Below are 18,178 nucleotides of genomic sequence, written 5' to 3'. Positions count from 1 at the left end.
TGTTGGTCATTGTTTTGTCGGTTGGTCCGTTCATTTTAAAATATCTCAGCATCTAGTTGAATCAGGGTTCTCTGTGTGTCTTCCAGCAAATTGCAGCTGAATCTAACGTTTCTCAGCTCGAGGACATCAAACTTGGAACAAAAGGGAACTGGAACACACAGACACAGACAGTGTTGAAATGTCTGTTTGCAAAAGTAAAGGCTGTGAATTCATTGGGGTGCTTCCGTTCCCTTCTTGTTGTCTGGGTAGCTCAGCATCTTTTGGATGGGTTGTTGGTAAATTCTGACACAGATATCCATGTTGCTCAGAGAATAAATCCTAATAATTGATAGGTTTTCACTTGTCATCTACAATATCTCATTATCTGATAGATGGATTGGCGTGAAATTAAGCAGATGTTCCTGGTTTTCAGAGTGGTCCTGACTTTGCGGATCTCCTTATTTTTACTTTAGCTCCACCATCAGGCGGACATTTGTTGCTTTTGTGTCATCCTGTAACTTTTCAGCTAACACAATTATCATGGGCTTTTTTCATCCAGATTCACACGTACGGCTTCGATCGAACTCATCGTCTTCAGAACAACATTAAAATTCACCTGTTGCATCAAACTGCTTAGTTCTGTTGTAACTACGACTTATTTGACACAAATCTGACCAAATACCTGCAAAACCACTGAATTTCCAATCTGCCTCAGCTGTACTTGGTGTTTAGAGCTAATTAGCTGATTAGACACAAAGCTGAGATAATTAACATGGTAAAAAGGAATGTCCGCTAAACATTAGCATGTTCGCATTGTCATTGTAAACATGCAGGCAGATATTAGCGTGTAGCTCATAGTGCTGCTGTACCTAAGTGTAGTTTCAAAGAACTGCCCAGGGTGGCTGTAGATTCTTGTTTCTGCCTGTTATTTGCTCCTCCCACACATGTTAATTGCTTGTCCTTTTCTATCCTGACTGCAGGACTGGGTTTTCCTCACACGCTTCTGTTTTCTCACTGACTTTGGGCGGCTGGATTTCCGGTTCCGCTATCCGAAGGTAGGATGACTAACGTTAAGTTTTGTGTGTCTGTATCCTGCATTTGTTTCCCATTTATTGCTGAAATAATTTTTTTCACATTAGCTCAGCTTGTCTGGCAACACAAGTGTCCTTGTCTTCTTTCTTCATCCTTTCTTTCGGTGCTTTATTATCTCCTTCTAGTTCTATCTCTCTGTCTTCCCTTCCTCTGACCTCATATAAACCGATGCCACAGCTCTTTCTCATGTCTCTCCGTCTTCCTCTGACGGTTCCTGCTGTAACCTCCTCGTCCTTATTTCTCTATCCACTCCTCCTCCCCCCCCCCCCCCCCCCTCCTTTACATCTCTCTATGCGTCTGTTTTGTTCTTCCACTGTCGTCTTCCACCCATGCATTGCTTTACTGTTTTAGCCTGCAGACTTTGGAAACAGTTTTGTTGTATAGATCTCAAACCGTCTGACTGCCTCCTCTCTGATCTGTGCACATCCCAATGCAATGTCTTTTCTTTCTGTGTCTCTGTCACTGTCTCTCCTCTGTGCAGTCTCGCTGCTGTCAGAACATTTTGCTCTACTTTGATGACAGTTCTCAGTGGCCAGCTGTGTACAAGAGGCCTGAAAAGGTGAGATACTGACACCCTCTGCATCATGTCTTCTGACAAGCCATCATTAAAGAGAACTACTGTTCCATTTATATTCATATGTCACTGTTGTAGAGAAATACTCCTGTAATTCTAGCGTTGCTAATTTTTACAATTTAACTTAAACTGAGGGGTCGCACACTTCTCATGCTGCTCAGAATAAAAACAAAGCTGTCACTTCCTGAAAAGATGACATTTTAGAAATAGAGGCTTTTCACTCACAGGCGGTCATGTATTATGGATGATACATGCAGTGATCAAGGATGGTACAATCCATTTTTGTGATGGCAGTGATACACAAGAGAGTTCAGCCTGAACTGAGGCCACTCCACAAAACGACAGCATGATTTTCTTCGAATAAATGTCTATTGTGCTTTAAAGACCAGTTATTTTGAATAATACTGAATGTTTGGCTCTTTAGTAAAAAAAAAGAAGAGTCATTATCGGCATGACGTGCATAATTTGAACATTAATTCCATAATATTGAAATCAATTTTGGGTGGACTAAAAGCCTGTCTCTGTCCTGCTCCAAAAATTGGGGAACAATGTATAAATGACTATGATTCCAACACTGTTCACCCAATATCATTGTGAACACTCAAATACACTGGAAAGTCAGCGCTTCAGTTATTGTAGTTGCTGTTTTTATGAAAAAATCCAGTCTGCTGAAGTGCAAAACCAAAAGAATGGACAAACACATCTCTTTCCACGTATTTAACAGACTGTACGCCTTTCGAGTAATTCCTACATCTGGTAAACTTGTTCTCATACCCACTGTCTATGCAGCGTATATTTACCATCTGGTTGTTTCCATAATTTCAAGACTTAAGTCTGAAATCTTTGGCTGCAGAGAGATAGAGAGTGGATTCCAGTAAACTGCTCGGTCCCTCAGCTGTAGAACTAGCATGCATGAAAATTTTATCTTCTCCTCTATATGGCACAGTCAGCTGGTACTATGAGATATAACATGATTTAGTCTATAAATCAACATTAAATTGCTTTCACAACCAATGAATAATATATAATGCAGCCATTTATTGTAGACAGACTTTAATACCTTTCACTCACCTTTTATAGAGCTGCGCTTAACTAGTTTTATTTGATCAACACATGGCTTCTGATGCAACTGTTGCTTGTATTATGAAAGGAAGGTGAGTTTCTGTGGTACAATGTTTATTAGGGTTATCAAGTATTTTGTAACATAATGTACTATACAAGAAAATCAATGCTAAAATGGCTTAGCATTTTAAAAAGAAATATTATTGACCCAAACCTTGCATTTCCTGGCTGAAGTCCACTGAAGTCTTTTGGTTGGGGGGGAATTTTCTTCATAAGATCTTGTGACACATTATGTTGAGATATCTCCAGTGCACTTACAAACAGCACATCATCAAATGGCCTTTATTATCCTCTGCATTTTTGCCCTAATATTTGGCAGTCACACAGAGACAAATCCATCACAGAAGAGACACAAATATATATCAGTTATCAGAGCAGATACCAAAGCAGGGACGGTTTCAGTTACATTTTGATTAAACACTGTGCATTTCATGGACTGGAACATCTCTCTCTTCCATTACTTAATATTTACATATCTTTATGTAGGTATAAACCACAGCTGAATGCAACAATCTTGAGCACTTGTTGTCCTAAGATCTATTGAAAGGTACTTTGAATAGAAGTAGATTAGAAAGGCTGAGGGTGAGTAGATACAACTCATATTTAAGATAGGGCCAATTTGTTTATGTTTTGAACATTGCTTTTGAGTTTTATTTTTCTTTCTGCCTTTATCAGAACTGCTACCAGAAGGAAGCGGTGCTGAGGTCCGAAAACAACCAGGTCATCAACCTCACCACACGCTACACCTGGTCAGGCTGTGTGGTAAGAGCATAGACACGCACGCACACACGCACACACGCACACACACACACACACACACACACACACACACACACACACACACACACACACACACACACACACACACACACACACACACACACGCACACAAAGATATTTACATAGACATACTTCCACTGAACAGTATCTTGTCCTTGAGAAAAAAAGAGAAAAAAAAAATCGTACATACTCCAATGCCAGGCTTCTTTTCTGTAATTGAATGTGACCTCTGACTCCGCTGTATGGTGATACGTGTGTGTGTGTGTGTGTGTGTGTGTGTGTGTGTGTGTGTGTGTGTGTGTGTGTATTATAGAGTGTCACGTTGTTTATTTTTATCACCACACAGTTGAACGTATTTTCATCTTTCTTATGGCACACTCTTTTGTAATGCAAAAAAGGCACATAAATATGTAAAAGAGACAAACAATAAACAGACACAGATAGAGAGGGAGTGAGAGCTAATGGACCTTAATGTGTTTTCATAACATTTTACTGATTTACACTTTTCCACTGCTGATGATGCATCTCAGTCAGTCGGAAAGGTTTCAAAAGATCGTTCTTCACTTTAACACCTTTTAAAAAAAAAAGGGATCCTTTGGTCTCTTTTTCAATAAGCAGCACGACATGTTTGTTTATCACATTTGGAAGTGTGATTGCCAGCGTGACTCTGTTGTTGTCGTGGTTAGTGGATCTTGTTGCCACAGTTCAGGCTATATTGGGGTGTGAAATATGCTTGCATCTTGACATCCCAGGCTGCTGTGACAATTCAATGTGTCTCTTAGGTAAAACATGCTGCCTTTTCAGATAACAACATCCTCTGTGAACACCCCCCTAAACACACACACACACACACACACACACACACACACACACACACACACACACACACACACTTCTTTACATTTTTTTTTCTCTCAGGTGGAGGGAGATGGGAACGAGGAGGTTCTGAGCTGCGTGGGTGGACGTAGTTTCCGCTCGGTGAGGGAGAGATGGTGGTACATCGCTCTCAGCAAGTGTGGGGTAAGCACTGACCTTTTGCCCTCTCTGACCCCGCTGCCTCTCTCTCTCTCTCTCTCTCTGTGTCTCTGTAAGGTCAGGTTTGCTCCCAGGCGGTTGCCATGGTGACGCACCACCGTTATCACGCAAACAGGCCCGGTGGGGGCTAGCATGCAAACCCACTCGTGTAATCACATTCTGCTTCCATATGGATAAAGAAACATCGTCGCTGTCATCATCTCCAACGTCATCAGTGTAGTCTACACATTAAACTGAAGACAGATAACTTCTTAGGATGGCTATTAGTATGCACTTGTCTTACATGTGACTACATTTAATGAAATGTGACTTTTTAAATGCCCAAATGAGAGTGCTTTCAACACTTAAGTCCAAGTTTTACATTTTTGCATTCAGACATAAAAACAGATTTCAGGTGCAAGCAGCAGAAACAGAAATTAAGATAGGAAAGATCCGGCAAAACTATATCCAGCATACCCCGAGGAAGGCTCTGTGAATATGCTGGATATATTAAGTCTACTTTTTGAGCTGCCTCCCAATAAATTTTAAGTCAACTTGAGCATGAATTTTGTCCCAGTATATTCTTTCCCATTTGAGCATTTGGCACCAGGTTATGTTTTGAATCGTAGAAAGAAAGTAATCCAAACAGACAAAAAAAAAAAAAAACTGCAAGAGGAACTTTAACCCTGTGATTTACAGTTGTTGTTTTTTTAACCCATCCAAGTGCCAAACTCAGATAGAGACTCAAACTTTACGTTGTATTTTAGAAACTGGTTTACTGATAAGGATTATCATGTTGCATGTTTATCAGGACTGATCCCAAATGTAATACAGCTTAGAATACAGAATTATGGCCAAAATGCCACACACACCCCGGTGACCTCAGCTCTGCATGTGTTACAGCTGATCCTTTATCTGTGCATCTGTATCTCGAATACCTCTTGACACTCTGAAGTGCCTTATCTCTCCTCCATACCACAGGGATTTTCGCAACAAAGCAGAGAGACTCTTAGCACGGATCTCTCTTCTTGAACTGTGCTAAACATGCCTAATACGACGACTCCTCTGTAGCCTATTGATTAGTTTGCTTTGGGGACATTTAATGATGGTCCTGTTTTATAATGGGACTGAGTGTTGTGCTAACGGTGTGCTGGGAGAGAAAGGAGCAAAGCGGTAGCCGCGGTGCGTTGTTTGTTGATACGAGTCTGGACTCGGGTATTCGGTGAAGGAATCATGAGCTTTGATAATGATAGCTCAGTGATGATGAATCCTCCCACACGGAGGGCTTCAGTCAAGGACAAATTCCAGGAATTGTTGTGTGTTGTTGTTGTTTTCTATGTTTCTATTGTGTTTATGTTTTCATGAAAGTGGAAATAAGTACAATTTCTGCTGAAGGTGTATTGTAGTATGTCTGCCCATCAGTGACATACTCTCGGTTACTCCAGGGTCATGCTCCGGATTCTGTGTGTGTGTGTGTGTGAGCATTTATGGCCTTTGCATGTTTTTGTTTTTGTTTTTGTGCTGCCAGTTGAGAGTGCTGGCTGAAGAAGGGTAGGATTAGAATGGATGCTTCCTGTGGAGTGTGGTTTAGTGTCACGCCAGCGTCCACTGAAAGACACGCTGCTTAATGCTGTTGGACTCGAGTATAAAAGCTCTTCGCCACTCCCAGGGACATATGCATGCTGCGTGTCGCAGCCAATTTCCACCCCTCGTCTCTTACCGCTTGCCTTCTCGCTTCCGTTTCGCTTTCACACTTCTTCATGTTTCCTACCTCTGTCGCTCACAATCTTTGGCTGTGTCCTAGTGTCTTTCAACTCTGTCAGCAAGCTGTGACGCACTCCACGCCATTTCGTATCCATTTACCTCTGCATCTCCTGCTCCTCTCTGTCAGCCTGTCCCTAATTGTGTTTTTCCTCTCCATCTTACCATCTCACTGGTCTCGCTCCTTCTCTGCCTCTCTCTCTGCACTCTTACTTTTATCTACTACAACGCATTTTCCTCTTTGCTCCTGTTTCCCTCTTATCCAGCTCTCCTTTCATGTACTTTCCATCTCAGTCTTTACCTGTGATCAAGTGGGTCTAATTCCATATCAGCTTATAAGTCCTTCAAACCAGAGGATTTCTGCTTTCAAGTCCCTCACCTGCATAAAATGGTATAATGTGAGACTAATTGTTATTTGACATTTCCAGGCAATTTCACTTGATTAATTGGAAGGCCTCAAGGCTGCAAATAATTATTATTTCATGAGGGAGAAAAGTCAGTCAATATAAATAAATTTCAGGTCATCACAAATTACAGAGCAGAGGATCTTTTCAGACAAGAAAATTAACCAAAGTTCACAAATCAGCAGGCTTGTTATTTCTGCTCCATGAAACGTAGATATTAATGGATAAACAGAATTTATTTTGCTAATTAAAAGGCTCAAAAAGTTAAAAACGTTACAAAATCGTTCCTCCTCAAGACAACTATATATCAGTATACAAAGTTTTATACAAACAGGCAAATAGCACGTTTCTCTGGTTTTATTGTTTTTATTAAGATGTTTTAACGGGTTTCAAAATTACAGCTTGTTAGGTAGAACCAATTAGACACTATTAATTTAAAATAAACAAAAAATGTAGAAACTCAATAACACAACTTTTGTCAGAGCGTTTCACCTTGATGTCTTTCAAACACAAATGAAGAAATGAAAGTCGTTGAATTGCCGTAATTTACTTGTGCCTTATTATTCTGATCAGAACTGTTGTTAATGAAACCAAATTACCTTAGTATAGAAAACCGAGGAAGAGCTGAAATTAGACTTGCTGTTAATTGGCAACGGCTACAGAAATGGCCAAAATTACGCAGCTGTCAAATTGGCCGTGTGACTCAGCTTTCCACAACAAAAAGTGTGAAACACACCGACAGCTACTGTTGCTTTCTCCAAGTCTCAGGCCAAAAATTGTAGACGACATCTCTCATAAAGACTTGCAACACTGTCACGTCTTCTGTGCCAGATGGGGAGGCAGTTTGGACTTGAAACTTTGCACTTCTTTAGTGTAATAAATAAAAAATAATGACAGGCGTATTTGACAATGTTACGAGTCTTCCGGGAGATATATAGCAAATTAACAGACCTAATGATTTGCTGATTGTGTTGCTCACAGTGTGAACAAACTACAGTACTTAAATAAATCATATTATTTATATACCTCAAGATACACTATATTTGAGTTGCAACTGGTGATTATATTCATTATCTATTGTTCTTGTAATTACTTTCTTGATTTCTATATGATATGCTTAGTTGATGAAATATCACTGTGAAAAATGGCATTCGCAATTCCTAAGAGTGCAATGGGATGGAAGTGCTTGCTATGTTTGATCCTAAAACCCTCCTAAAACCTAAAGATATTTAGTATATCACAACGTTAAGATGTTAACACGTCAAATCACCAGAATTGACAGTCACTGAATATTTTCACTCAATTGACTTAGTAATGCATCAACTCATTGTTTAAGTTCTACACAATATGTTAAAAAGTTTGTGAACAGGAGTGTATTTTTGGTCTGAAGCTGCTTTTCATGGTTTGGCCCCTTACTAAAATTGTTATCTGTGTATTTTCAACATGATCGTCCTCATCCAGAACTTATCTGAGTTTGTTGTTGAAGCGTTTCACCGGCCTGCACAGAACCCTGACCTCAAACAATTTCTGCACGAGTTGGAGCACCAACTGCGAGTCAGGCCTTATCACCCAACATCAGTGCCTGAACTCACTGATACCTCTGTGGCTTACTGGGAGCAAATCGCTGCAGCCAGGGTCTAAAATCCTGCAGAAACCTTTCCAAAGAGAAGAAAGGCTGTTAACGGCATGTTCAGGGACTCTAACCCTCCTTCAAATAACCAGGTCACTTTACTGGTCACGCTTAGTTACATAGCCTGTGGAAACAGTTGTATAATGTCTTTAGAGGAGATTTGTCAAATTTAGAAAATAACCCAAATAATGTCATTGTGATGTCACGGGTTGCCTCAGTTTCGAGACTTGGGGACAGAGAGCGTGTTTTACAGATGGATAGGTGTGGTGTTTGAAAGTCATGATCGGGAATGTAGGACTGAATGTTTTAAATGTAAATCAGTATTTGGGACTAAAATTCAGAATGTCTCGTCCTCTGCTTCTTCAGTTTTTACTATTCATTAATGACCTTGTCTCTGCCTCGTGGTTGTGGAATGACATTTTTTGACAATCGCATATGTTTGGGTGTAGCTGTGCTTTTGCAGCAAAAAAAACCCAAAACATTTTTAAGTTTATTTAATCACAACTTTACCAAACTAATTTATGTAACTTGTTTAATTGTGTAATATTATTGTAGGGCTTTGCAGAATTGAGTTTAGTATAAAATGTATTATTTCATTATCAGTGACAGCACATAAAACATTTATATATGTGACATTTAAGTTGCTTATTTACAATCCCTGTAAGAGTAATTTCGCTTTCTACCTGCCGCTGTTTACTGTGCGATATAGGTGAGTGTGCAGAGAGTAGAGGAGTATATACTGTCCTGCCCTGTTGGTGTCGATTAAAGATTAGCCTGTATCCCTCTGGCCACGCACAGCCCAAAGAGTCTGGAGAACGGCACCCATCAAGAAATCAAGGTTGCAATTTGTTCAGGTGTCAACTGTACGACTGTGCCAACTCCATTTTCAAAAGAAATACTATAGTGAGGTCAATTGCTCTCAACTGCAAGCCATAACCAAACATTTATGTTCCACATTCACACTCTCAAAAGACTCTCAGAAATCCTTTTTGAATGCATTTCTCCACAGCCCAGTGGATCACAAGATGTATGAGATTGTAGAGATGTGTAGGTGAGAACATCTTCAGTGTGAAGTGAAGTATAAAACAAGTGGGTGACTTTTACACCTGAAACCAACCAGCAGCCCCACATTCATCCCACAGAGAGAGAATTCCCGCTGTGAAGTGCAAATTCTTCCCTTATCTCTCCTTTTTTCCTCGCATCCATCTCTCTGTCCTTCTTATCGTTTGCTCCTTCTTCTTCATTCTGCCTTTCTCCCTACCTGTATTTTAAACTTTCTTCCCTCTCTACATCTATCACTCTCTTTATCTCCGTCTGCTTGCTCTTTGTGTCTGTATTGATTTTACGGCAGCGCACGCTCCACGCTTCTCGCCCTTTTTGATAGGGGGAGTGAGATGGAGTCTCGGGATGCCAAATGAAATCAAAGTCTTTTTTTCTCTCTCTCTCTCTCTCTCTCTCTCTCTCTCTCTCTCTCTCTCTCTCTCTCTCTCTCTCTCTCTCTCTTCTCTCTCTCTCTCTCTCCCCCCCCCTCCCCTTCTGTTCCCTCGCTCCACCGCAACAAGCGCGAACTCCATCGGCTTTGAACTTGCCTGTGTGAAATGAGCTCTGTGTGCTCTGATTGTCAACCCATCGCTGTGCCCTCTCGCTTGTTCTTTGCTCCACATCCTTCTTTTTTTGTCTCACCTCCTAAATTCACTTCAGTTTGACACGCTTTGTTTCTGCGGCTGCCAAAAATTAACATTCTTCCAACAGTGGTTTACCACACAGGTATGTTAGTTTTCTCCACGGTATTTCTCCTTTCTTGTATGTTTACATACCCGAAAAATCTCTCCTTTATATCATTCATAACATTGTACTAAAACAATTATGCCAGATCGACATATAAGTATAATGAGCCTCACAAATAATTTACGTGTCGCACTATTAATAATTAAAAAGAAGAACACTCAGAATTAAATCAGTGAAAACTGTTGCTATGGATATGATCCATCCATCCTTCCTGTTAATCTGGGTCATCTCCTCGTTTGCAGCACAAAACGCAGAGCTGCCTGGTTTCCTTTTCCTTTCTCCTTTAACTTCCTCCACACACCTGTGGGATCCTGAGGTGCTTCCACACCAGCTTGGAGACTTTCTGACTACACAACACAATCAACAGTGCGTTCCTCCCCGCGGAAGATTTGGATGTTTTCATCCCCTTGTAAAGAGGAGGAAATGTTTGAAAAAAATCTGGGTTCTGTTGTTTGAGATGTGACGTGCTGGAATTTCTTTATGATATAACAAACTCTGTGCTGCAGCAGAGAAGAGCACACACTGAAGTCAGATGCCGTAAAGTCACTCGCTCTGTTTAATCACATGGCAATCTGGCGTGAAGAATGGATATGAGTGGAACATTTCTGCTGCCCAAGTGATGAATCAGTGAGCTTAGAAAAGCAAAACTGTCTCATGATCGTCAGCAAGCGAGCAACATGAGATGTTTTTCATCATGATTGTTCAATTTACTTCTATATTGCATGGTTTGCAAATATATCGAAATAACGTGTTTCTAAATTTTCCTATTTTTGGAATGACCACATTCCTTTTTTTATGGGATCGTTTTAAGGGGAAGAGTAATGAATGATGAGCAAACATAATATGAATATTTATTTAAAGACACCCAGATGCTGTGATATTTGATTTTCCCAGTAAAACACTTCTCCCAGTTAATTTGCTTTTAAATTACTCCCCCTGTCTGGGTGATCCAGAACTCTGAGGTTCCTAAATTGTAAATTTAAAGTGCTGCTTTTAAGTCCAGCTAATCGTTTTTTTTCTCTCCAAAAAGGTCCTGTAGATCAAAATTTTCTGTATTACAATGAAAAGCAAAATGTTCTGGGAAAGCATAACTTTAAAGAGCTTTTACCTGTTAGGGCCATTTCAACCTACAAAATTGTCCACTATGGCATTAAGAATTAATTAATAATTTGTACAGATCACAAAGCCTGTAACGGTGCAGAAGAATACGTTTTTAATCGAACCTCCTCCCCCTCTTCTCTCTCTCCGTCTACTGTCCTCCCTCTCGCAGGGCGATGGCCTGCAGCTGGAGTACGAGATGAAACTGACCAACGGCCAGTCTTTCTGGACGCAGCATTTCTCTGCGGATGAGTTCGGTAAGAGTGATTAGACAGAAAGGGAGAGATTATGGAATGAATCGCTGATGGCACGAGCCAACACCACTTAGCACGGCCAATAAAGCACACTGAACTGAACAAATTACAATAATGAAGGGACGGCTGAATGAATTAATGATGATAGATGAACTGAGAGAAAGGGATGAAAAGAAGAAGAGGCCCACGAATCTTCTAAATGAATTATTCCTACATCTTCAATGTGCCCCCTCTCTCCCTCCCTCGCACTCCGCCTCTACTGTAACGCCCTCTCTCTGTTTCTGAACTAATACAATATCCTCATCAAGTACCTGCCTCTGGATTTTTCATCCCTTTATATTTCTGTTACTTGCCCTCCTCTGTTGTCCCCTCATTTCTTCATAATGACACTTTTTGAACCTCATTGACACCTTGACCTTTCACTCATGAATCAACTGCATCTCTGGAACATTTGCGTCTCATTTTGCTATAGTTCTCGTTTTCCCTCATCTCTCCACCTTGCCACCTATTCTCTCCCCTCCATCAATCTTCCTCTTGTCTTCTTCTACTTTCTCCTCCCCCTATCCACAGGAATCTTGGAGACGGACATCACGTTCCTGGTCATCTTCTTCATGGTGTTCCTCCTCTCCTGCTACTTTGCCTGTAAGTACTTTGCACTCTACTCACTCATATCTCGCCTTCTCCTATTTATTCTGATTTTCAAAGTCCACTGAAATCATTAAGTGCCCTTTCATTTCAGCTCCATTATAAAATCTACATGTTTTCTTGAAGGGATAGGAGTAAGTTCTCATGTTCTCTTGGATAAGTAAAGGTGCAGCATGTGCCTTATTTTTTCCCTCTGGGCCGAGAGTTTGTCAGAACGGAGCACAAGCAACACAGAGGCAGCAGAGAGGAGATAGTGAGAGCGGGGCTTGGGTTTCATGTAAAGGTAAACGCTTGAGTGGAGAAGGTAGCGGTAGCCTTAAGGCTACTGAAGAAGGTTTGTCACATGAAGGTCATGGATCAAATAACCTTGAAACTGTGGTGAACGGTGGCTCCAAGGAAACGCTCGCCAATAATTGAAAAATGTGTCACTCCCACCTTTGCTCTGTGTAAGGTTTCCTTCTTTTTTTTTCTAAACTAATTGGGTGTTCAGTCACTTATATTACACTTAAATTACACTTCATTCTCATGTAGTGGTTCTCTACCTTTAACATGTATCGGCGTAGTTATTGCCAAAGAACACAGAGAACAGTCTCAGTATGGATATGTGTTGTGAGCAGTTCAACTGCAGACTATTTTCTCCTGTGAAAGAATCCAGTATTCACAAGAAAAGAAGAAAAAACATTAAAGAAAAGTCATTAAATAAACAAAACTCCATATGTTTCTGTTCTTTCTTGTCCGTTTAATGATCTTGGGACTCCATGAAATAATGTTTATATTAAGAATATAATGAATCACACGATTCTCCACAGTGTAGAAGCATGAAACTGGAGATGATCGTATTTCTATTTTTTTCACTCGTCTAACACGTTTCTGGCCACATATCTGTCTGAGTTGCGCTGTAATAACTGGAAACTTCTCTGTCTGCATTCAGCGAGCTAGTGTTGTTCATGTGAGGGAATATAGGGGACATTTGTTAGATGGAGTGACAGAAACCAACCTTGGTTACACTCTCCCCCTCTAAAATGCATGAAAACTAATGATTTCTACAGTAGAATGTATTTTAATTTTCTTTTTCTTAAAATGGATTTTATCAAATGTGTTCAGGAAATCGCATCAAAGTCAAGTATCTGTACCGATACTGGTATCAAACATTGAGTTTGAATGAGTTTTCTTTATTTCCACTAATTTTGGTAAAGTAAAAGAAAGGATATAAAATAATACAATAAAGAGTTGTACAAATGGAGAGGGAAGATATGAGATGATTTAAAATAGTACTCTGAAAAGTTTTAAAGGTTATAAGACACTGAAGTCAGTTGATGATACTCATTTTTGAGAGACAGATTCCTTTAGCGGCCATCATTAGAGTACCTTTGAGGAAACCACGGGAGGTTCCAGCAGCACTTGCCTGGCCAAGTCTGTGGATATACAGGCCAGCTATGAGTGTGTGTGTGAACGTTTATGACCCTTCCTCTCCCTATAACCCCCTCCCTCCCGGGCCACTGCTGTTTGCAAGAGTGTTTTGGTGGTAAAATAGCCTGCTTAAATACGCATTAAGAATATTTCCTTGCAGATTGAGAGGACAGAGAAGATGTATAAGGCCTCATCTCGAGATGGGTATCGCAAGACGGATGCATACTAATGATCGCTTCCCTCATTTATCTGGCCCGCTCCCTTGTTCTTGTTTTTTCTTTTTCTCTCTGTCTCCCAGTCTCTGTACCTCTCTCGCTCTCCTTCGCCATCTGTTAGCATATCTCCATCCTTTTTATCTCTATCCCCCCCCCCCCCAACACACACATACACACACCTCTATCAACTCCATCTCATTTTTGTCTTTTTGTTTTTTTTTCTCACTGCAGACAACCTGAAGGGAAGACAGCTTCTTCACACAACCTACAAAATGTTTATGACGGCGGCAGGTGTGGAGGGTGAGAGCTTCTGTCCTGAACAGACACACACACATGCACACATCACAGCACACACGTATTGTCACACACTCAAGACAATGAGCCTCTTGCACAGCTGCTGCATCTCATACCTTAATCCCCACTTCAAGAGCAGAGATATTATCGCCATTATTAGCCTCTGAATGGGAACTATTGCAAACAGTCGTGCAACGCTACAGTGTTCAGTGGAGCATGCTGTTACTGATGAATACCCCCCCCCCCTCTACTCTTCTCATCCTATCCTCTCCCCTTTCTTCTCCCTACTTATCTTGCTTTCTTCCTTCTCGCTTGCTTGTCCCCTCTTCAAATCCCTTCTCGATTCTCATACCACCCCTAAATTCTCTCTCACCCTCTCCTCCCACTTCTCTCAAGCCTTCTGCTCCTTAAATCAATTTCTCTTCTTCTCTGTTTCGCTTCCCTTCTCTCCATTTCTCTCCCGCTTCTCCTCCCCCCTTCCCTTTCATTATCATCACCTCCCCGTCTCTTCTGTTCTGGCTTTTCCTTACTCCCACATCTCATTCTCCTCTGCAATGCCTGCTCACCTGTACACCCCCTCCCCCCCCACCCCCGGCACCCTTTTTTTTCTCCCCCTTTCATTTCTTCTCTTATTTTCCCATTTCTCTGCTCCCTGCATCTTTTCCACTTGGCAGTGCTCAGCCTGTTGTTCCATTGTGTCTACTGGGGCCTGTATGCCAGAGATGGAGTTGGCAACGGCAGTCTGAAAATACTTGGTGAGTTCTTCTCCTGCATCGGTCACTGCCTGAATGACTGACACTGCACTGAAAAATCACTCAGGGCCTGAGCAGAATGAATGAATGGACCGTGATGGATGCAGGTGCTTCTGAAGAGATGTAATAGCTGGTTTGACGGGCACGGGAAGTATCATGCATGATGTTGTGTGACTGTTTGTGCGCAGTAAGTGTGCGATGACCTGATTTTACCATTCCCCTCTGATTTTACAGATTCGGAAACCACAACCTAATTACCCCTTCTGTCTTCTCTTTCTCATTTTCTGCCTCTCCTCACCTCTCTGTCCGTCTCCAGGGAAATTACTGTTCTCTGTCAGTTTCTTGGTGTTCCTTCTGATGCTCATATTGCTGGGCAAAGGTTTCACCGTCACCAGGTGGGGGGTTGCACTATATTTATACATATATATGTGTGTGTGTGTGTGTGTTTGTGTATTATTCCTCCGTTCTGTGTGTTTGTTTATGCAAACCTGTCAAATTTTGCGGGCGCGTTTATGCTGTCACTGTTTCTCAGTCACAGCCACGGCACTATCTCGTGACATGACAATGCTACGTGTCAGTCAAAAAGTCAGTGAATACGATGGCTCTGATAGTGTGGACGAGATGTCAGGGGGATGTGATGGATGTGAACTTTATGTTGTTCTGGTGTTTTATGTGAGCTGAGGGATTATCCCTGCACTGCAAAGCCAACTGACAGATTTTTGGTTGGCTCACTGTTTTCTGGCAAGGCTCGGCGGACATTTGCTTGGGACGGGCAGTTACACTGCACAATAGATTATTTATGAATGCTGTTCTTCGTTAGCTGGAACATCAGCATGTAATCCATTTTACACCTGACTTGACAAATACCCCACTCGCCCAACTGTCACTGGTTTTGCCTGTTTTCCAATTGCAGTTTCAAACTTCAGTTATCAAACTGGAAAACGATGGCAGCTGTTCTTGACGTCGATTTCTTGGTAGTTTTATGTGACAAAAGAGTGAAGAAGTTACATAACCATGCTTTCTTAAAAATCTAAACAGCTTATTTAAAAGACATTTCATTTTGATTTGTGGTGACTCGTCGTCTAAACCAATGTGCCTAGTTTGGAGATTGGTCCTACTTTGGGCTGAATTGAATCTGTTTTTCTTTTTTTTTTTTAATCTGAACTCATGTAGCACAAACTGAGCTTGCATGATTCTTAAGCTGTCTTTTTATGAGCCACGGATTACATCCTCCTCTGGGTTCAGAAGATTCTGTGATCTCTAGACTTATTAAACTCTCTTAAAGCCTCAGTGAATAAACAGAAAACTGCATCACCATCAAACAAACAAAAATCATCTGTTTATCTGCAGCACCTGATTAGTAGAAAGTTTGGCGATAAATACTCAACAACTTTGATGTGTTTTTTATGATGTGTGCTGATGAAAAAAAAAATCGTGCGATGGGATGTTTGAAATGCTGATGAAGGCTTAACACTGAAATTCTACTGGTTGTTGACTTTTGCAAATAGAGAAGAATTAATTTCTGCTTGTGCTCTGTCCATAAGCCTGTGGCCATTTTTAAATTTATAAATAGTTGAGAGTTGAGCAGTCTTTTTGTGCTGTGTGGTGTTCAATAGCTGCTTTCAGATTAAGCTGCCTGCTTGCGTGTAAGGAATCAAAGGCAAGAATCTGTGTGTGTTCCCATGTGCACCTGTATGTCTCTCATCCATTTGTGTGTCTCTTTGTGTTTCTGTGGATTTGTTTCTTATCTTCCACCAACATGTGTGCGACCTCTGACCCTCTTGGTTTATCCTGTGTGTCAGGGCGAGGATCAGTCACAGTGGATCTGTTAAACTGAGCATCTACATGACAGTCTACACAATCACCTACGTCATCCTCTTCATCTACGAGGCAGAGGTACAGTATCCACAACACTGCACTATAGTTAACACTGGAGCTGCAAGTTTGTTTTGATTATTGATTAATCCATCAATATAATGTTTATCCATGGTAGCAGGATGGAATGCAATATTAGACACTGTTTACTGTGCCCAGAAAATGACTGACTTTTTCACTATCACTTGATTGAGGCTGACACTTGTGGTGACATTTTTGGAGTGAAATAGTTTTTGGGTGGACTGTTGTGAAATTGGGAAGACATCCAATGAATTGTAAATGCATTCATTCCCAGAATCCTAAGCTGTACTTTGGGTGTAGTGCCAAATAGTGTCAGCCTGCTAGCAGACTTAACTAAAATAGGGAACATGCTAAATATTATACCAGCTAAATATCATGACTGTGAGCATATTAGCATGCAGACAGTAGTATTTAGTTCAGCGCCCATGTACAGTCCTGCAATGCTGCTAGCACTGTGTTTGCCTGAGGTGACCCCTTAAAATTGTTCATCTTTTTGAACAGCAGTCGAGTATTATTGAATACTGAATGTACCGAACCAGCAATCTGATGACGTCAGCTTGATCTCTGGTAAACTGTGATGGGCATCTTTCACTTTTTTTGGACACTTTCTAAACAAAGTTTATTTGAATAATTGGAAGAACAAACTGACTGAATAATCATCAGTGAAAATAATCTTTAATGGCAGCTCTAATTTTCAAACAAATAAAATCGTTTGTACAGTGGTCACTAAAAGCCTACTGCAGTTCAGATACAAATGCGTCTAAGTTACTCCTCCTCAAGTACCACTTGAAAGCAGCATCGTCTGAATTACCTCCTGGATGACTGGGTGCAAGATTTCTGACTTGACAATGCTCGACACAGTATCTGCACTTGTGTTATTGCTCTCTTCAGCTTTTTTTAATAATCTCATAAATATTCATGGGAGAGTGGTGCCCACAGATCAGCGTGGGCTGTAATGGCTTTTTCTGTCAAGTCACTCATTACACTGATAAATTGCTAATTATGAAAATGCATCAAGTCGATTGTAAAAAAAAAAACTAAAACAAAAAAAACACAGAAATTCCATGATGAGTTACAATTTCGTGTTCCTGACAGAAAAAAAACAGGCAACCATCTCCCACCTGCAAACACAACTGAAAATATTTACAGTACTTACTACTTTCTGATCGGTTATCTTTAAGGCCTCCTGGGACAGGAAAGTTAGACTTACTAATCAGCATACTGTTAGATCTGCACCCTCATTAATTATACTGCCTTTCTATGTTCTGTATGTGAAGACAGAAACAGATTTTACCAGCTATGATGAGCTCATGAGCTCATGAATTAATCACACACTCAGGAGTGTTAGCGTTACATACACCTCAGCTGAGTGCAGAGGCTTGAGCACAGTCAGATGTAAAGATGGTACTTTTAGGTACAGTGGATTACAGTCTTTGAATACAGCATGGTAATGACCCAATGGGAGCAGTG

The 18,178-nt window shown here is 40.9% G+C and overlaps 1 protein-coding gene across 1 annotated transcript in view; it reads left to right on the top strand.

Moving 5' to 3' along the window:
• The window catches only part of tmem145 (transmembrane protein 145), a 35,785-nt gene that overhangs the window by 10,249 nt on the left and 7,358 nt on the right, over window positions 1-18,178 (top strand). Inside the window, exons 2-11 of the mRNA XM_069142354.1 lie at window positions 960-1,034; window positions 1,553-1,630; window positions 3,443-3,529; window positions 4,466-4,567; window positions 11,415-11,499; window positions 12,067-12,138; window positions 13,998-14,066; window positions 14,735-14,815; window positions 15,129-15,207; window positions 16,615-16,708. Coding sequence (XP_068998455.1) covers window positions 960-1,034; window positions 1,553-1,630; window positions 3,443-3,529; window positions 4,466-4,567; window positions 11,415-11,499; window positions 12,067-12,138; window positions 13,998-14,066; window positions 14,735-14,815; window positions 15,129-15,207; window positions 16,615-16,708 — 822 coding nt within the window. The remainder of the gene's footprint in view (window positions 1-959; window positions 1,035-1,552; window positions 1,631-3,442; window positions 3,530-4,465; window positions 4,568-11,414; window positions 11,500-12,066; window positions 12,139-13,997; window positions 14,067-14,734; window positions 14,816-15,128; window positions 15,208-16,614; window positions 16,709-18,178) is intronic.

This window comes from Embiotoca jacksoni, unplaced genomic scaffold (assembly GCF_022577435.1).
Source record: "Embiotoca jacksoni isolate LCO1_2020_lvr unplaced genomic scaffold, fEmbJac1.0.p SCAF_11, whole genome shotgun sequence".
NCBI lineage: Eukaryota > Metazoa > Chordata > Actinopteri > Embiotocidae > Embiotoca > Embiotoca jacksoni.
The sequence above is the reverse complement of the archived record's forward strand: the minus strand, read 5'-3'. Positions and strand labels throughout refer to the sequence as shown.